Source organism: Maniola hyperantus, chromosome 6, assembly GCF_902806685.2.
Source record: "Maniola hyperantus chromosome 6, iAphHyp1.2, whole genome shotgun sequence".
Taxonomy (NCBI): domain Eukaryota; kingdom Metazoa; phylum Arthropoda; class Insecta; order Lepidoptera; family Nymphalidae; genus Maniola; species Maniola hyperantus.
The window spans coordinates 15,581,514-15,602,950 of NC_048541.1; the positions used below are offsets into that span (position 1 = coordinate 15,581,514).

At 35.9% G+C, this 21,437-nt stretch overlaps 1 protein-coding gene across 1 annotated transcript in view; it reads right to left on the reverse strand.

The window, feature by feature from the left end:
* Window positions 1-20,172, reverse strand: part of LOC117983246 (uncharacterized) — a 123,236-nt gene extending 103,064 nt beyond the window's left edge. The window contains exon 1 of the mRNA XM_069499191.1: window positions 19,953-20,172. Within this exon, the coding sequence (XP_069355292.1) occupies window positions 19,953-19,986 (34 nt within the window). The 5' untranslated portion in view covers window positions 19,987-20,172. The remainder of the gene's footprint in view (window positions 1-19,952) is intronic.
* Window positions 20,173-21,437: the final 1,265 nt, after the last annotated feature.

Genomic DNA, 21,437 nt, shown 5'->3' on the forward strand with positions numbered 1-21,437 from the left:
GAAACAAAATGGCGGACTTGGAATCTGTCAAAATAAACACGAGAAGCTTTTGCGACAAATCTCTAGAAAATTATTTTGTCACTGGCGCAGTCGCTTTTGTAACTTTAGTTTTAAAATTGGAACACTTTTGTAATAAAAGGGTTTATTTAGGTGTTCTACGCGGTTATTTTAATAATTTTCGGCCTACTTAATTTAGGGGGTAGGTACATAACAATATTACCTACCTATTTACAAAAAAAACAGATATAACATGGCGCCTGCGACTTCATCCACGTGGATTTAAATAAAAATTCTGAGCAACTTTATGATTTTCTGGGATACACAATAGTCTAAATTATTTGAATACATATTATCAAACGTGAACCATGGCCTAGTGCTAAGGCGCTCCTGGCGCGATTCCCAGGGAGATGCAGGCTCAAATCCTGTCGGTTCCGCAATTTTTAACTGACTTCCAAAAAGGAGGTGGTTCTCAAGATTTTTCCCCTCATGTCTGCTATAAGACCTACCTTCCTGCCTTTCATGATTCTAGGTCTACGGGAAGTATACCATACAGGTTTCTTATAGACAGACAACAAAGTGATCCTATAAGGGTTCCTTTTTTCCTTTTGAGGTACGGAACCCTAAAAACAAGACAGCGATGTCTTCAAGAGCATAAATACGATTATTAATGGACCTGAGTGCAGGTCCTTATACGTCAAAGGATTATGTAAAGAGACGTCTTAAAGCGTCACTTCCAAAAATGGCACAGAATCAGTTGACAGCATCGTTGACAGTTACAAATGTAACCACTCTTTGCCTTCATTATTATTCGTATTTAGTGCCGCAATGAATGGCAAATGGATTGAGGTTTACGTAACTTTGGAGGCAAAAAATTGCCCGAAACTTGAAGATTTGTTTGACAAATAAATCGTTCCCATTCAATTACTTGGAGGAAGTTTTGGAAATTATTATGGACAACTTTATAACCTTACTTATCGTTGAAAGAATTGAGTTAAAATACGATTACTTTTGTTGTATATGTTACGGGTAAGGTTGGAAGTTGGAATAAACTTAGGTTTACCCGGGTTTACTTAGTATTATCCAAGGGTCTTGGGTAATTTCCAAATAATAATGAAAAACAAGTTTTAATTCGGAGTTTATCCACTCATTTACTAACTCACCTAGGTGTACCCAATGCTTACTGGGTAATGTTAGATTAATTAAGGCCCCAATATAGTGAGTGGTCTCTTCCTTTTTTCTGGTTGGTTTATAAAGAAATAACCACGAAGGGGATCCCCGTCTAACCTAACCCATCCGAGTCGGAGTGCCCTAAGTCTTGAGCTCGCTTCGCTCACTCTTGATAGTGGAAGCGGGGGGAGGAAAGAGTACCCCACTATGCAATGTCATGTCATGAGTCATGCATTTCTTCCAACCCGAAAAGGACAGAATAGCTCTAAGAGCATTTGTCCAACTTAACATTATCCAGCCAGAGTTGGGTAGACCTAGGTGAGTATGGGTAAATACCAAATTAAAATTTATTTTACTTATTATTCGAAGTTTACCAAAAGCCCAAAACGTTTGGGTAATACTAAGTTAACCCGTGTAAACCTAAGTTTACTACATCTTCTAGCATTACCTACCCGTAACATATTATACATGTAGGTGAAACCGCCTTTACTCAACTTTATTTGAATCATTACTACAATCTCGATTTTTGTGATTGACTGAATTTGTGTTATTCTTGTTGCAACAATGCATTGTGGCCAATAGTGAGCGAGCGTCAACCAATCAGAAATGATTGTGATCGTGACATTGTAGCTGTCATTATACCGCAATCGCGAAGCTGACTGACTGACTAACTGACTGACTGACAGATCTATCAATGCACAGCTCAAACCACTAGATGGGTCGGGCTGAAATTTGGCATGAAAATTTAAAAATAGGGATTTGAAATTTGTGTAGTCCACACAGACGAAGTCACGTGCATTAAGTTACTAATTTATTTTTTTATTTTAAGACTGTTGTCTCTTACGTCATGTTTTACTTGAACAAATGCTTTATTTGGTTCCATGTTCCACAGTAGACGACTATGACATTCCTTTGATAAAATCCTACTAAATGTGAACCATTGTTAGTTCTGGCGTTGATAAAGAATAATGGTTCCAAAGTTCGAAAGACAGTCACGACCAAAAATTTAAAGTCATTGATATTTAAGGCAATGGTCCGACCGCCGGCGAGAAAACGACTAACTGTCGGCGATTTTCTCTCTTAAGAAACGCACAGTAAAATAAATGTACATTCCGTGTAAACGAAAGAGATGCGTGTATCAAAAGTTGCTCTCTGACTGTTCACACTGCTGGCGACAACTCGTTTACTAGTTTTGTCGATGAGCGACGACCTTTCAAAAGTAAACTTGCTCAGCGATATTCGAATCAGCGATGCTCGCTCGCTTGAACACGTGTAACGGGCACGCAGGTTTGCACATGACTGATAGACCGCGGGCGAATGGCGCGAGTAATCGCTCGTCGCACTTGTACACTCGCTTATAGCCCGGCGACAAAACTATCAAAACTACACACTCGCTTCCCGCTGATCGCCATTTCGTTTATAGTTTCTAGTTCTACTCGTTTCTTGTTCATCGTCGGCGGTCGCACCACTGCCTAAACGTTGTGATTTTGTTATTTTTATTTGGTTTTGTGAACACACATGTTTTCAATTCCTTTTGTTTTCAAATTACAATACACGAACATCTAAATTCTATTGTCTGAGGAACACGGATTCTTATTTTTGTACCCTAGATAAGTAAGTTGTTGCATTCTAAAAAGTGTAATGTAAAATGGAAAGTGCATCTATTTTTTATACATATAAAATTCAAAGTCCTGACTGACTGACATATATATCAAAGTCAAAGTCAAATGATTTATTCAAAATAGGTAATAAATTACTCGTATTGATGGTCTGGTATGGTGTTAGATTTGTAAGATATAGTGGTGATAATTATTACGCAAGCTTAAAACTAAAGCTACGAGGGTTCCAAACGCGCCCAGGTCTGAGAAGAGCCCACAACAAACTCAGCCGGGTATTCTTTTTATTATCACCACTTTACAAAATTATTGAAACTTATTAGAACTATCACAAAGTCGTTAAGCAACTCATTCCCAAGCTTGCTTATCATTTAAATAATCCTTTACTGTGTAATAGGATTTTTCAATTAGTTTACGTTTTATGAAAACTTTCAACTTGTTGAGAGACATCTCCAATATGTCTTCTGGAAGCTTATTATAGAAACGTATGGAATTACGAGCAAATGAATTGCAACGCACAACCTAAACCGCTGGCCCTAAAGACATGAAATTTGGAGAGTCTATTCTTTGTAAAGAGTAGGTATCCAATAAGAAAGTATTTTTCGAAAATCCACCCCTAAGTGAGTTAAATGGGGGATGGAAGTTTGTATGAAAGTCGGTCATTTTTCAAGTTATTTGCATAAAAATTGGTATTTGGGTTCTCGGTCACAGATGAAGAAATACGTGTTTGAGGATTTTTGGAAAATTCGCCCATAAGGGTCGTAAAATAGGGGATGAAAGTTTGTATGTCATTAATTCTGACTGATGACCAAATTCAAACTGCGTCTGTCCTTTTCATATTGCATTAGTAAGAAGAGGATGCGAATTGCGAACACTCTAAAATTAGGTTGTGCTCAGAATCAGTACCATGCATTCCAAGAATATTTTCGCTTAAAACGCTTTCAGTGTAAGAAGCCCAAAAGGAATACAAAAGGCGCATGACGAGAGCCGACAGATGCATCCCCGGCGGAGGAAACTGCCTAATCCTCTCAGGAAATAATGACAGAACAAACACGTTCACTTGCGTCGACTCTCTCGGCTTGTCGTGTTGGCATTAACCTCGTCATTGGCGTGTTTATCCACCTTTGAACTAGTAAAGGATTAGTTTACTTTGATTTGTCATTTTCCTCTCGAGATCTAACAGCCGTACTCAGAGTCGCTAATCGTTACTTAAGATTGAGTTAAAACGAGACAGATTTATGTGAGAGGTATAGCTCTGTCTCATTTTAACTAAACTTAAGTAACGATTAAGCGAATCTGAGTACGGCTGTAAGTGTCGTTCTTAAAATAAATTAGTCAATGAAGCCGAATCATGGTTTTAAGTCAACGGGAAATACCCTATAGGTTTACTTGACAGACAAGACAGACGGACAGATAGAGAGACGACAGACAGACAGACAGACAATGAAGTGATCCTATCAGGGTTGCTTCTTTCCTTTTTTTTTAAATTTATTCATAACAAGCGTACACCAATTAATACATAGCTTTTCTCTCGCCAAACTGGTGAGCCAGTTTGTTGGCGAGCTACAGAACCCTAAAAAAGTAAGAATTTCATACAGAAGCTGATTGATTTTAGAATTGGAAAATGGGAAAACGGTGACTTATGATTATTGCGTCACGTAGTTGCTGTTACGAATACATCTACGGAATAATCGAACAAGCGAAAATTACAAGTAGGTACGCTTCAGTAAAAGTAGGGTACGCTTAGTACGAGATTTTATGTGTCACCAACGTTTATAGTATTCGTGTGTCGAAACACTTTCGTGTTATAGTAAACTGGACCTTAACAACCTTGTTTTAAAGTCCAAGTTTGTCTACACATCTACAGCAACCGCTCCAAGCGGAAACGTTGCGAAATTAAAATCAGTGGCATTGAATTTTTTACTTCAAAAATTCTTTAGGCCCATTTTACTTTGACGTTATTGTGTTACGACTCTCGTATTCAGTCTAACGAAGTAGCATCGTTGGTGAGACGTAAAATCTTATACTAAGCGTACTGCATTGCTGCAGGCTATTTCAAGTTGGACGACCACGTTATCTCGGCGACAGTTTTCGGGTTGAAATTTTTCGACCGGTTTTACATTTTCCGTGGAATATTTCTCTGGAAAAAAAAACTTGCCGGATTCGGACACCGAGGGTTCCGCACCTAATATAAGTTTGTAACAGCAAATTTCAATATGATATACTTAACTACAAATTTATGGTTCTTAGATCTTCCCCTTTACATTGCCAATTTTCATGATTCTATGTCAACGGGAAAAAAAGCCCTATAGATAGATTTTGATTCCCTTGTGAGTGTCAAAATATGCGATATGAACAGCGGTATCTTTTGATTGCCATGGTTTAGAAGTTTGATTTTTTCACAGCTCCAGCTTTGTAGGCTTGATTGAAAGACAGACGACAAAGTGATCATTTAAGGAGTCCGTTTTTCCTTTTGAGGTACGGAACCCTAAAAACAATAAGTAACTGGGACAACACACACACACACACACACACACACACACACACACACACACACACACACACACACACACACACACACACACACACACACACACACACACACACACAGGTAAAATGATTGATATTTTTTAAAAGTTAAATTTTTATTTAAGTACATGTGCTTCTAAGCTTAACTTCTTCGACGGTGACATCTTTTTTTTTTTGTTCCTCTTTATTTTTTTTTGAGGGTTGAGTCATAGCTGACTATGTCACCCCCGTAAGATAAACATCACATCATCAAAAAACTCTTCTTAATCTTAATTCTTCGGATTCTTCTCTCTATATTCTTTCGATTGAATGACTGAATGAATTGACGTGGTCCAATAAAAGATAATCTAATCTTAAAATATGAGTAAAAATATTGATTACCAGTAGGTATAATTAATCTATAATTAATATATGTAGGTTTAACAGTAATCTAATATTACGTTGGAAGCATATCAAACATCAAATTAAATTAAAAAGTCTGCACAAAAGTAGGGTACATTATACCGCATTGCTACATGCGATATCGAGTCCAACCGCCAACTTATCTCAACGACAACAGGGTTAAAAAAATTCCGATCAGTTAATTTTACGGGTCGAAAAATTTTCGGGGAAAATTTGGGCCACTAGCACGACCTACGGACGCCGAAGATTTATGGCATTATGTCAACTGCTTTGACAAAACGGCACAGGATTTTTCTGGTTCAGTTTTTCCCCGCAAAAAGTGTTTTTTCACAGATTATATAAATGGAAAACGTTGATGATGACATGAGTTTTACTACAGTAAAGTTTATTGGAAAATACTTCCGTTTCGATAAAAGTATGTACATAACTACATTATACTGCATTGCTGTAGGGAATTTCAACTTGGGGTGTCAGCCAGGGAACCTCCCAGTGTGCCTGGGTGCTGCTGGTCCCTTTTGGATGCATCGGGTATCCGAGGGGAAGGGCAGTATTCGGGCCGGTGCACCCCGGTAACCTGGCTAATAATCTCTCTTCGGGGATATTGTTAGCCATGGCTAATGGCCTGGAAGGGGGGAGGTTTCTCCGTGTGTCCCGCTGACTAGCAGAGGGCATAGTGGACGAGATGAGGATGAGACGCGGACGACGTGCGCGGAGTCTGCAGTTGTGGTATTTCGGTCGCCTCTTTGCTGGCGAGTCCCACATACCTTCCCTCCAGTTGGTTGGCTGGCTGGCTTCCGGAGGGGGGGGGGGGGGGGGGGGGTGAAGCTTAAATGCATTTCCCAGCGTTAAAAAAAGGAACTTGGGCAGCTTCGTTATCTGAACGACAGGTTTTTTGGTTAAAATTTTCGATCAGTAAATTTAAGGTGGAAAATTTTTCAGGAAAATCTGGGGCACTAGCACAGGTTACGTACGGACGCAAGATTTATGGCGTAATGTCAGCCGTTTGACAAACTACCGCCAAAAAGATTGTTTTTATTGCCGAAACGCTATTCCATGTGACGGCCAACTAAGCGTTTTGAAATCTTCACACAAAGTACTGCTACATGGTGTAGGTAATGTAGTTTCTATAGTACAAAACAATGGGTAGTTAGGTACCACCATGTAAATTCGTACCAAGGTTACATGGTGTATGTATTCTGCTGTTATAACCTAGATTTTCTAGACTGTCACGTTATGTATTTATAACTAGCTTATGCTTGCGACTTCATCCGCGTATATCACACAAATTTCAAACCCCTATTTCACCCCCTTAGGGGGATAGATCAGTCAGTTAGTCAGTCAGTCACCTTTTATATATTTAGATAGTGATTAAGTGGTTATAGCCTAGTGCTTAAGACGTTGGACTCATATGCAGGAGCTCTGGGATTCAATCCTGAGCACGCATCTCTCTGTTCTGACTTTTTGGAATTTATGTGCGAATTGCTTTAACGGTGAAGGAAACCTGCATGTCTGAGAGTTCACCATATTGCTCTCAAAAGTGTGTGAAATCTACTTGGCCCTACGCACTTGGCCAGCGTGGTGGACTAAGCCCTTTTCATTCTGAGACGAGACCCGTTCTACAGTCATATTTTTCGACATTTTGCACGGTAAATCAAAAACTATTATGCATAAAAAAAAAACTGTTTTAGAATGTACAGGTAAAGCCCTTTCATATTATGATACTCCATTTAGCATATCGATCTTGCTTTTTTTTTAAATTCATTACAGGTATATACGCTTGACCACAATCACACCTGATGGAAAGTGATGATGTGGCCTAAGATGGGACGCGTTTACCTAGAAGATGCCTATTCACTCTTGTTTTACTTGTTAAAAGAAGAAAAAAATACTGATTACATTTTATTATTTTTTGTGATGTAACCACAATTCAAGGTTTTCGGATTTTTCCCCTTATGTGTGCTATAACTAAGACCTACCTACCTGCCAAATTTTAATAATTCTAGGTCAACGGGAAATACCCTATAAGTTTCGTGACAGACAGCGACGCACAACAAAGTGATCCATAAGGGTTCCTTTTTCCTTTTGAGGTACGGAACTCTACAAACGTTATCATCAAGGAGAAGAGGCAAATTGTGTTTACCAAAATCCCTAATGGCTTATCAAACGTCGCCTTGTCTCTCAAAACGTGGGAGTTTGTATTACGTGTGCGTAAATCTATGACAAATTACGCATCTCGCAACTTCGGTGAGAGGAGCTTTGTAATTTCACGAAACGATAGGGATCTCTAAACAGATTAGCGAATTTGGTTATAATTTACGATTAAATTGACACAAAATTATTATATTTGAAAATACGTATTCGGTGTTATTTATTTTCATTTCACGTAATAAAAATTATAGCAAAGTTAACCAATTTCGATTTTATTATTCAGACTAGCTGCCCCGGCGAACTTCGTACCGCCTAACAGTCGAGTCTTTTTCAGGATTTTTTCAAATTTTTCTCTCCGTAAGAACCATCCTCGTACTGCAAGGAATATTATAAAAAAAGAATTAGCGAAATCGGTTCAGCTGTTCTTGACACACTCAGCGATTCATTTTTACATAATAGATACAAGCCGTGCCGCCAAGCGATTTAGCGTTCCGGTACGATGCCGTGTAGAAACCAAAGGGGTATGGGTTTAATAAAACTGCCATACTCCTTCCAGGTTAGCCCGCTTCCATCTTAGATTACATCATCACTTACCACCAGGTAAGATTGCAGTCAAGGGAATAACTTATTCTGCTTCCTTACCTTATCCCACGCTACGTGGGGTCGGCACAACATGTCTTCTTATTCCACTCACTTCTATCATCCGTCAACGTTTTATCCACACATTTTACACGCATATCCTCTTTCACGAAATCCATCCACCTTTTCTTTGGCCGTCCTCTCCTCTTTTTTCCTTCCACATGTATATTTAACATTTATCTAGTGACATGGCTTTCTTCCCTCCGCATTATACGCCCATACCATGCCAGCCTATTACCCCTCATCTTTTCTACCACTGCGCTACTTTCAAACTTCTGAATAAAAAAAACATAATAAATATTTCAAGCGTTAACATCATGTATTAATTATTTCAATACCATGTTTAAACAACTGTCTGTCTGTCACACAACACAAACTGGACCAAGAAATCAGATCGAATCAATTTAGTCCATTATGACTATTGGCTCTAATGAAATTTTCGTTCAATCATTGCTAGTGGCTACAAATATACGTATAAGTATGTATAATTGTATAATTGCCGGTTCGTTTTGTTTCTCATGCTTCATCAAACCGACCGCTGGTTATAATTTGTTTTGAATTTTATAGAGTCAATTTATTTGACTGCATCAAAACATTTTTCTGTTAATAGTCGATTTAAGAGTTTGTTGTTTAATTTTATCGACTTGTTTCAAATTAGATTAAAGTTTCTGATCTTTGCTTTGTAACTATACATATAATAGGTATGTCGGTAAAAATCTCAACGCTTGTTATAGTTTGTTAGAATTTTATAGACAAGTCAATTTATTTAACTGCACAAAAGATTTTTTTGTTTACAGTCGATTTAAGAGTTTGTTGTTTAATTTAATTGACTGGTTTCAAATTAGATTAAAGTTTCTGATCTTTGCTTTACTACTAGTATGTATACTAGGTATCTCGGCAAAAATCTCAACGCTTGTTTTAATTTGTTAGAATTTTATAGGCAAGTCAATTTATTTGACTGCATCAAAACATTTTTTTGTTAATAGTCGATTTAAGAGTTTGTTGTTTAATTTTATCGACTTGTTTCAAATTAGATTGAAGTTTCTGATCTTTGCTTTGTAACTATATAGGTATGTCGGTAAAAATCTCAACGCTTGTTTTAATTTGTTAGAATTTTATAGACAAGTCAATTTATTTAACTGCACAAAACATTTTTTGTTAATAGGCGATTTCAGTTTGTTAATAGACTTGTTTAATTTTATCTACTTGTTTTAAATTAGATTACAGTTTCTGATCTTTGTTTTGTTTCTGAAGTGGCACGTCATATTTGTCGCAAAAGCAGACGGCCGATGGGGCAGACGTGGAGACCACCTACCGATACGCGAAGTATAGGACGACCGACCCGCTCCGACCGACGGATTCCGGCCCGCTGGACCGATGACCTGAAGAAAGAAGCGGGTGGATGAGGAAGGCGGAGGACCTGGTTTGGTGGCGCGAGCAGTGTACGCATGAAACAGGCTGAAGGATGATTTCGAAGTAAAGTAGGTTTTTCATGGAGTAATCACCATTGCAATGCCGAAAGGTCGCCGCGCCGGTTCAAACCCCTTCAAAGCCGCTTAATTGGAGAGGAAAGGGGAATATTTGTCATTTAACATGGCTAATATTCTTTAAAAAAAAATGCTAGTGCACAATAATGTTCATCTTATCAACCAGAAGTCCTGTTTCAAATAGGTGGTTAGATTCAGGAAACAATAAATACAGTATGCGACAGAAAGTAATGTACATCGACCTTTAGAAGGAGATAAAAGATATATAGAGCGTTGTCCCTGTCGTTGAGACCGACAAAACGTCATATAGGTATGAGTGACAGTGACGCTCTACAAAGTCGATGTACATTACTTTCGGCCGGTTACTGTACTTTCTCTGCCACTTGTCTACCTAAGACTTAGCTTTACCTACTAGTAGACTTAAAGTAAAGTCGTAGTTAATCACATACTTGTCGTAAAAATCCACGGTAAAATGACACCGTATTTGCTTATCACCCCTTTTATCTGAGAGTCAGTGAGTTAGATAAATGTGAGAGACCAAATAGGGCATCAATCAGGGTGGATGTCCACAAAATTGATATCCGCGGCCTCACCATATATCACTCGGTCTTGAAGTGCGGTTTCTGACGAATTTACGATTAGGTCAGTGCTTTTTAAATAAAAATTAAGACGTAGATTCACGTTATCGGCTAGACTCATAAAATAATACTAGCTGAACCGCCCCGGCTTCGCTCGGGTGGAGTTTAGAAAATTGAGGAGGAGGTTAAATTAAATTTTTCTCTCCGTAAGAACCATCCTCGTACTTCAAGGAATATTATAAAATAAGAATTAGCGAAATCGGTGTTCTCGAGATTTGCGATGAGCAACACATTCAGCGATTCATTTTTATTTATGGAGATTTAGTGACTTATTTTCAATTTCAAGATAATATTTACAAAATATGGATTCGAGACATGGTTGCCACCTATGAGCCTCATAAGAAAGCTCAGAGTCACTCAGCGGGCGATGGAGATAGTGCTCGGACTTGCTCTTCGTGATCAAATCACAAACGAGGAGATCCGTAAGAGAACCAGAGTAACCGACATAGTTCAGCAAAGCAAGGCAATGGGCAGGACACAGATAGAAAAACCCAGAGACTTTGGGGTCCCAAGTCGCTAGAATGGCGAACCCACATCGGAATCAGTGCACAGTGGACGTCTATCGGTTGACGATGATAATGATGAATTCCACACCAAAAACAGATGATGATGATGATGATGATGATTACTTTATTGATGATATGGGAATACCCATAGGTAGGTATCTGCCGAATATCTGATGAATAATAATTATTTGAATCAGCCGTTTGGACTGTACATTTACATAGTATCATTTAAAATAAAACAAAATTACTTTAGTTAGTAAAAGAATATTATAATACTCAATTATTCGTCACGAAAAGCTATTCAGGATAACATAAAAGCTTTCCATCCAAAGGTCAATGTCCTTAGAGTTCCGTTATCCAACAATAGATGGCGCTACGAGTATTGAAAGTCACATATCTGCGCGAACGCAGCGTGACCAATCGGTACGACCATTCATTGCCTCTCGCGTCGTTTGTAATTCATTCTAAGTAGTCGCTTTTGTAGTGAACCGTAACTAATCGTCAAAGGAGCCGTGCTTCGGAACTGAAGACATCATTTCGTAATCCAAAAACTGACATATATCGCTTTTTCAGCTTAACATTCCTTTATGTTTTAAGTAGTTACTCACTAATTAAAGGAGACCGACCAGTTTAAGGCCAAGTCTTTTACAGAAAAAAAATTATTCGAAAAAAATCCTTTATTTTAAGATTAAACCAAAATCACAAAAAAAAAATTGAATTTACAGTTGCTAAATATAGAAAAATATTAATCGAAATGTCTGTGTTTTTTGAAATTATTACTGTAATTGTATAGTGGGATTGTGTACAGTAAGATTTGGTATTAAAAATAATAAATAATCAAACCTAAAAATGTTGAATTATTTTATGTACTTAAAGGAAACCAATCTAAACAGTTCCAGTAGTCGTCTAATTATTATTACTTGGTTGATATTTATTGTAAAAATATTGTTCAAGCAACACTTTATCTGACACAACCTAACCATGGATTTGAACCCATATATTATCTTGATTATGCAATTGTCACTCAAGCTGAAACTAAAGCAGTATAAAGGAGATATTTTACGAGTATCCAACAAATCACTAATTTGGAACTTGTAACGGTTCATCAATTTCTGGACCCAAAGATGTATGGGAGATGGTCGGTCTCCTTTGGACCAAAAGCATTCTTGAATTTTCTCATAGATTTTATAATTATGTACTTGAACATTATCTAAATAGGACAAGTTTCTTCAAAGATGACATACCTACTTACTTAAGAATTTATCACTTTAAACCAGAACCAGACAAAAAATAAAACATAAGAAAACTTTTATCTTGTCCGCGTGGTTGTAGTCTAATGAACCTTAAGACACGGAAGATCAAAACTTCTTATCGCTGACGAGTATTACCACCACGAAAACCTACACTTGTTCCTCACAAGAGTCCATTACATAATCTTCCAAAAACCCTTCGGAATTTTAAACACTGTCTCATCAATCAATACCTTACCAGAATAAGCCACTCAGTGTATGGTAATGAGCGCTATCCATTCGGTGTGTATTGTGGTGGAAAATTGAAAAATAGTGCCGACACCTTATATGGAATTCATTTATTCATTGGTGCAGATGTGCCCCAACAATGGGATGTGTTGTCCGCATTTTCCATATTTCGGGACTCGAGCTTCAACGAATACGAACACCTATAGCTTTTTGTTTGAATCAGTAACTGAGCTCATATTTTGTTGGTTTATGTGGAATTCATCTGAAATAATATTATAAATATCTCTCTACTATAATCTCTTTATTAAATAACATCGCCAAAATCAATACGAAATATTATGGTTTAATATTTTCGATAGTTAATCTAAATACATAAAAGGAAAAGGTGACTGAATGACTAACTGACTGATCTATCAACGCACAGCTCAAACTACTGAAACTTGGCATGCAGATAGCTTTTATGACGTAGGGATCCGCTAAGAAAGGTTTTTTAAAATTCAACCCCTAAGGGCTGAAATAGAGGTTTGAAATGTGTGTAGTTCACGCGGATGAAGTCGCGAGCATAAGTTAGTTAAAATAAATAGACTGTAATTGCTGAAACACTTATTTTTCATTCATATTATTTGCCCTATAATTGTTCTCAATAAAAATAAAGAGAAAACAAGAGGAAATAATGTGGAAAATGATGAAACTAAAGTATTTTCGGTGTCTTAGGATAGTTTAAAAGAATTGTTAACACCTCCTGAGTTAAGAAATTTTCTAAAAACTTGAATCTTGTAATCATAGGTAACCAATAGGGTAAACGTCTCAATATGTGGTACCTTCTGGGCAGGCACGCTCCACCTTACACTGCATCATCTCTTGCTCAGTGTGATTGCAGTCAAGCGCAAGCCTATATATCGCCACTGGTTTGTAGAAAGGGCGAATAAGCAATTTTCCTATATAACTTAGAATTCGAATATATTCGCCCTTTCTACTAATCAGCGACGATATTATGTAGTTATTAAAAAAAATTAGATTTTATCGAAACATTATACGCAAGACAGCGATAACAGTAGACAAGAATAAAAAAATCTTCATAAGAATACGTGTACGTAGCATTAGAATTTCTCGCACGATGTTATGAATCGTTGTCATTAGCCTGGAATGATTAATGCTTAACCCAATTCCAGCCAACAGATGGGCACCACTCGCTGCCAAACTATCGCGTTCACTATCAGCTTAATAATTACCAGAATATTAGCAGTACGTAGCTAATTAGTCTTTCGTTAATCTGTTATAGGCTTTGTTGATGTTTATGAAGCTTTCATAGTGATTACCGTGAATTTATTTGCATCAGTCAAATATAGGTGCGCTCCGATACCGGTTATAATAATTATGACCAACATGCGCTTATCAATATTTGTAGCTGATGTTAGTTATATTATGGGGAATTTTGTTTGATACTATAAGCAAACACAATATTTATTGCACACACAATCAAACTAAAGGTTGCGCTATTTTTTGGAATTAAAATTCACTAGTTACCTATGCTTCAAAAATGAGTCGAAATTCTTATGTTAAATATATATACAAAGGTCAGAATTATTATTCTTTTTCATTTTTTTAATATAAAATCTTAAATATATATATATAAGGAAAAATTTACTGACTGACTGATCTATCAACGCACGGCTCCAACTACTGAACGGATCGGGCTGAAATTTGGCATGCAGTTAGTTATTATGACTCATTATGACTCAGGCATCTGCTAAGAAAGGATTTTTGAAAATTCAATCTCAAGGGGCTGAAATAGGGGTAATAAACGAGCAACGAAAACAAACTGACGAAAGCCACGAAAATAATAAAATAAAATTTTGCTATAAATTTAACAATTTGAAACTGGCGACAATTCCAAACGAAAAGCAATAGGTGTATTGAGTGTTAAATTTTTGCACGTGATTGAGAAATATATACTGTAGTTAAATATCCATTAAATTTGATACACGAGTTGGACAAAGGTAATATTTTGCAAGATTGGCAGGCATCAATTGCCTCAGAGCATGATAATAAACTTCACAAAAAGCAATATAACATGCCGGGGTCCTTTAAAACCAATTTGTATTGGCTTTACGATTACTCCGAGCTATCAAACAAGGGGAAATATTGTGTTTTTATGTCATATTAAGTTTTGATGGCATGTAAGTTACAGTCACTTTATATTTAGTACATTATAAAGACTTCAACTAGTAACAAGTAGTTAATGTTATTGTTAATTTTGTGGTCCTAAATTGTAAATATTTGTCATTTATGTGAATAAATAAATAAATAAAAGTATTCAGCTCACGAAACCGTACAAGAAAAAAATATATAAAATAAAATAATAATAGGTAAACTTTTTTTTTTTTTAATGAAAATATTACAATAAAACTTAAAGCTAGCCTTATCTAATTACTATATAAATCATGACCGCGTGGAATGGTGCCAAGAATACTGGCTGCATTTCCGCGCTGGAAAGCCAGGCTGATCCGTTGCGCAAAAAATGAGCCAGCCCTTCTGTCACCAGATGAGGCTAATCGCGGTGAAATGTCTCGTAAACTTAAAACTACGAGCTAGAAAGTAGGTACTAAAAACAAAAATGTGAGTATATTACTATATGTACTACATGTACATTGATATGCTAGTAACATGTAGGTACTGACATGTTTCTAGAATAACAATAATCAGTTTATAACTTTCTACGTTTTATTAATTCTTTGATAAATAATATTCATATTTTATCATATCATATTATACTTACATTTTTTTATAATACATAGTAAATAGTGATTTTAATTCGTAATATTATTCGTAGTTTTGATAATAATATGAAGGTCAAATTAAGCATTGATTTCGAAGTAATTATTACTTTGGATTGCTTTAAATTCATTGTGCATCATCTTAAAATTATAGGCTCATGTTTACAATCGACAAACAATAATTAAGGAATATGATTGCTGTAATGGTGCAGGGCAATTAGGGATTGTTTTTGTGTATGATGACATTCTGTTCTGAGAATCGTTTGTGTTGGTTCAAAACACGTGGGAGTTCTGTGCCAGTGCATTTTAGATGCATGTGACGACCTCGGGTTAAATTAACCGGAAACTTTAAGTTTGAGGGATAGTTAAGATTCCGTGCGGGTCTACTGCCGTCAGAAATTAAACGCACACGAAAATAATTTATTTCAAAAACCTCCGTGTACTTACTTAATTTAGAATTCTTAACAGTTGTTACTTTATTGACTAAAATTCAGATATTTTTTATGGATATAAACTTTAACGTCAAAATATTTATGAGGTAAGTACCTAATGAAAACTTCATTCACTAACCTTAAATAGTGCATCATTTTTTAAATTTCACTAGCTGATCTACCTGGCTTGGTTCAGATGAAAGATAGATCTAAATATGTATATTTATGCATACCTAATATACAGCCAAATCTCAAGCCCCCTATTCACCCCTTTAGGGGATGAGTATACAAAAATCCTTTCTTAGTCGATGCCTACGTCATAATAGCTATCTGCATGCTAAATTTCAGCCCGATCCGTCAAGTAGTTTGAGCTGTGCGTTGATAGATCAGTCAGTCACCTTGTGCTTTTATATAGTAGGTATTTAGATTTACAGTGACAATTTTATTAAAACTTACGAATCAAAACATAGAGAGCTACATTTGCTATGTTAATCAACATGGGGAACATTAAAAATACAATAGCAGTTAACTTTATGCATAAAAGATTATGCTGAATCCAATTCTGTTGTATTGAAAGCTGATAGGAATGTAAATTCAAACAAAAACAAATTTCCATTACCGGTAGCAGATAATGTAATCGATAAGATGAATCTGATTTAAACTAGAATGCACTGCAGCGTGACACTGCATTTTGCTCTCAAGTCTTAAGATACAAACAAAGGCTGAAGCCTTATTATAAAAATTAAGTGTTTCGTTCGTACAAATAATAATAAATAAATCATTTATTGTTCCAAAGTACAAGTATAAGAATATTTTTCCGACATATTATTATCGCGACAAAACACTTCCTTAAGTAATAAGTTTATAATATTTAAATTTTAAATACTTATCTAGAATTTATTTCTTAGTAGGTCAGTAGGTAGGGGAATTTTTAACAGTTTGTACTAGGTATTTAAACTTTAAATAGTACAAAATCATTATCATAATAACTAACTAATTAATTGAAAGATAATTACAATTGTCTATTATTACAATATTCTCAAGCACTTTATTAAAGTTAGTTAAAAAGGAAGGTTAGTTAAGAATGCACAAGTTAGTATTTATACCAACCAATGAAATTTCAAATTTTATTTTAATAGTGGACTATTAAGGTAAAAGGTGACATTTTTTTTCAACCCCGACTTGTGTTTATTTTGCTTTTATCGACGGTTTAATAACGGCCAAAGTTTATAACGTATATAACGTTATAAACTTTGGCCTAACTAACCTATATTTAACCACTCGTCATGCAACTGGACCTAAGTAATAAAAAGCGTTTAAGATATAATATTATGTAATACAAACTTTAGATTTCAAAGGGCATGTAGAACCGCAAAACAATATTTTGAAAACTTTTTTACATACGTACAGTCGTACATATAAATAAGTAACTTTTTTTTATTATAAATATGATATTTCAAGAATTTCATATAACTACTTAACAATACTGATATGATAACATCGAATGTTAAGTTTTTATGGAGTTCCAATTTATAATTAATTTTCATTTCAATTCGAATTTAAACTAAACTTATTAGCGTCTTAGGATTTTTTAAACTATTTTTCGTTCTAATTACTTACTTACTAAGTAATTAGAACGAAATAAGAGTTCATATTTAGACTAAGGTACTACAAATAGCTGTACTACTGTGGATAAGGATATTAAGAATTGAACCCTAAAAAACGATCACCGGAAAAGAATAGAAGATGTAAATCATGTAAAAAGTGAATACGAAAGGGTGGAACGAAGTTGACTTGATAGTCAACTCATAATAGCATCGTGCGTGCTCGGATAGCTAGTGCGACTATCACATGGGTGGTCTTGTGGTTAACCTATATCAATACAGTTTTTTACTATTTGCAGTATACCAAAGCATGTTTGTCTGAAGGTGTTGGAACAACGTGGAATGATTTGTTGACTCTTTATTGGCTATCGATCTCAATGGACAAACGAGGTTTTTTGCTTCTCGCTGTGATTTGAAATATGACTTCAAAAATATTTGTATAGGACCGGCGTTTTAAATATTTGTTTTGTCGGTACAAGTGACCAAGGAAAGTGATATTGAAGAGCAGCTATTTCGAAATGATTTTGTAAACATTAGGTTAACTATTGAACGAAATTGTTTACTAAGTCTAGAACTATTGTTCGATATTAATTAATTCGAAACTATATCAAAACAATTTGATGTTGATGGTGAATTCTAAATACGAGTACGTAGGTACTTAACTATAATATGAGATTACAGATAAACGCAGTTTGTAATAACGGTTAGGGTTAGATATGCCTATTTATTTACTGTTGTATGGTGCTAATTATAAAGAAAAAAAATCCATTAAAATAATCGAGGTTTTGATAGGCAATTCTAAATATAAAGTGTTCAATAACGAATGTAATGGAGGAAAAAAACCAATTAATATTCCAAAACAATGGAAATCGTCAAGTGATGATTCAGTTTTTAACGACTAATGGAGCGATTAAAACCACGGAATCTATGTTTACTAATGTTTTGTTTACATTTAAATAGATTACTTTATTATTAGTATTTGTTGATACATATTGAAAGACTGAGTTCGAAAACACATTTTGAAGTTATAACTTCATCTTTTGAACGAGACATTTGTAAATCCGATTTAATCACAAAAATGTGGATTTTGATCTGGAATTATGTCGGTAGTTAATATTGTGTGTTAGATAAAGCTTCAGTAGATCAATTGTTAAGAAATGGACGTAAATTCGAAAAATTGACGCTGAAATCCCACATGTTACACTATTGTCATATCTACACCTAGCACAATCTTAAGTTTCTTATGGGGAATGGGATATTTTGCAATCACCTCTAGAGTCTAGATCTACGCACAAGACAAGTTATTCCAAAAAAAATTACAGGCTGCAACTCGATTTTGTCTGCAACGAGATGTCCAATGCCACACATGGTTATTTTTGTCGTACTATCATGTTAAACATCACTAAAAATATACTTAAAACATTATTTGAATTAGAAGAATTTGAAGTGAAGTATTTATTGTAAATTATAAGCGAGGCTCTCAATATTTTAACTCCTATTAGCATAGCAATAAGAGAATTTCATTTCAAACGCCCGAAAATTTTGAAATAAGAAAAAGCTTCAACCTCGTTACTCGAAATTTTCGTTCCATTCGAAAGCCTTCGTAAATTACACAAATTACTTAAACAAATCACGTCAGTCACTACTCTCTTCGTTGGTAATTTTCTAAAGCTCTTAGCGCCTTACAAATCGTGTCGCTCAGTTCGTCTAGCCCTTTATCGGCTTAATTGAACTAAATCATCATCAATTTAGTTAAACGGACCATCGCTCTTGTTGGTTTTAACTTTTAGGTTATCTCGGAAAAATAAATAAAGTAGCCACTGTGGTTGCTCATTAGCCGTAACATGCTTATCTTAAAGTGATACAAATGTTTCCGTTTCGCTGCTGCTTTCGAACAGTGCTTGTTTGTTTATGTTGTAATTATGAGAAGCTTCGTTACGTGTTTCCAATTTATTTCTTGTAACTTCTTCGTTATCGTAAATTACTGCAGTAACTTGAACGATATTAATGAAGACTGCAGTGACTTAAACTTGAACTTAATTATTGTTGTTAACATTTATGATCACTCTACTATTTCAATTGATTTTTATTATTATTAATCGAGATATTTCGCACGGTATGTAGATAATTATGTTTTAGCTTAGAATTTGCGTATTATCAAGATTACATTTTTTAACCAGGCAAATATGTTTTTACTTGTCTGCAATCAGTTCTGACGGTAAATTCAACACAAATACAAGTTAAATTTTTCTCGTTCAAATATCAAATCTAGAATGTTATTTTCTCAACCTTATCTTAAATATCGAAACGATGTCTACATCTGCAAAACAAATGCGGAAAATTTCACCTTTCAATGCATTTCCGCTATTCTAATAAGAGCTTTGACTTGAGCTTTCACTTCAATGTGGCAAATGTCTGGTACAAGGGCGGAAAAACAGCCTTACGTTTGCTGAAAATGTCCTGATTCAGTAGCCGCAGTGCGAGATATCCGCAATTGCCACAAATCCGTGTAACAAACCGTAACACTTACGTTGATCGAAGAAGCAGCGGTCCAGACCATTCATTACGTTAACAACCGCATAGTGCACACAATTCACAATTTTTTACTTGTCACGTTCACAATCACTGTTGGTGTATAACCTGCAGCACTGAAAACAAATCACAGCGGATGTTCGATCTCGTTCACTGCACAACGTCAGGGCGGGTGCGTAGGACACCGGCACAGGTTTGCCAGGACGTGTTACCGTGGCGGCAGTCGGCGCGCGACTAGGGTGCGCGCGGCGCTTCAGCCGGCGGACTGTGGTGGGGTGGGGAGGGGATGCGTGCGTTCGGAATCCGCTTCCCACGTGCTCTGCGCCGTCCCTTTCTTCGGGACGGGTTAGCTTTTTAAAAGCGCGGGCCGTCGACGCATCGATATGCCCGGGGCGATGTTTCTCAGTAACCTTGTTTATGCGTATTGCAGCTAATAATAACACGCGAACACTCCGGCGTTTGTTGTTGTTTGTTGCGTTTTTTATTGCACTTCACTTTATATGTTTGAGTTGGGTTCGGATCTTGTGCAATGAGCGGCGATAACCATTCCGGTTGAAAGCGCAATACTCATACATCTTTATTGTAAAACAAGCAGTGTGCACCCGGCTTTGTCTGGAAGGATTAAGTAAGTACAATATTTATTTTATATCAAAGTTTTATTTTATTTTTATATTCATACAACTTCAAGCATATCAAAACTATTCAAAGAATGTTCCGGTAAGAAAAAATATGTCATTGAGAAAAAAAAAGAATTCACTTAGTAATGCGATAAGGGCGTAACGACAAAAATAGGTCTATTTTAACGGAATGATTACTACTACGGACGGACGGAATACGGACTACACACGTAGTTAAAAAGAGACAACGCATCCAAAAGGGGACAAGTCCCAAGATAGGGAGACAAAACCTAATGCGTTTCTCAAAAAGTTATTTCGGTGTTATCGCTTGTCACTCATCGCGGACTTTTACAGCGTTTTACCGATGGTTTTACCAAATACCAAAGATAGATGGGTTTGACTCATTGTTGAAAGCTCGCGTTTTTGATTTACGATCGCAGTGGACGGGTTGAATTTTTTTTTTTGTTTTTTTTTGTTTTTTAAGTTACGTAATTTTATTTTAGGTGGTAGATTGAATAATGTAGTTCCAATATTATTAACCGACAGTTAGCGGTTAAATTAGAGAGAAAAAGTTTTCCCTAAACTTTGCTTTTGCTTTGAAAATAATTATTTAAAAAAATATAACCAGTACTTAAATATGTGATCTTAAATCTTCTCTCAAATTAAGTACATGATTATTTTATTCCATGAGCTTTATTAATTCCTCAATTTTTAAAACAAAAAATGTAAGTTTTATTTCAAACTAGCTTATGCTCGCGACTTCGTCCGCGTGGACTACACAAATTTCAAACCCCTATTTCACCCCCTTAGGGGTTGAGTTTTTCAAAATCCTTTCTTAGCGGACGCCTACGTCATAATAGCTATCT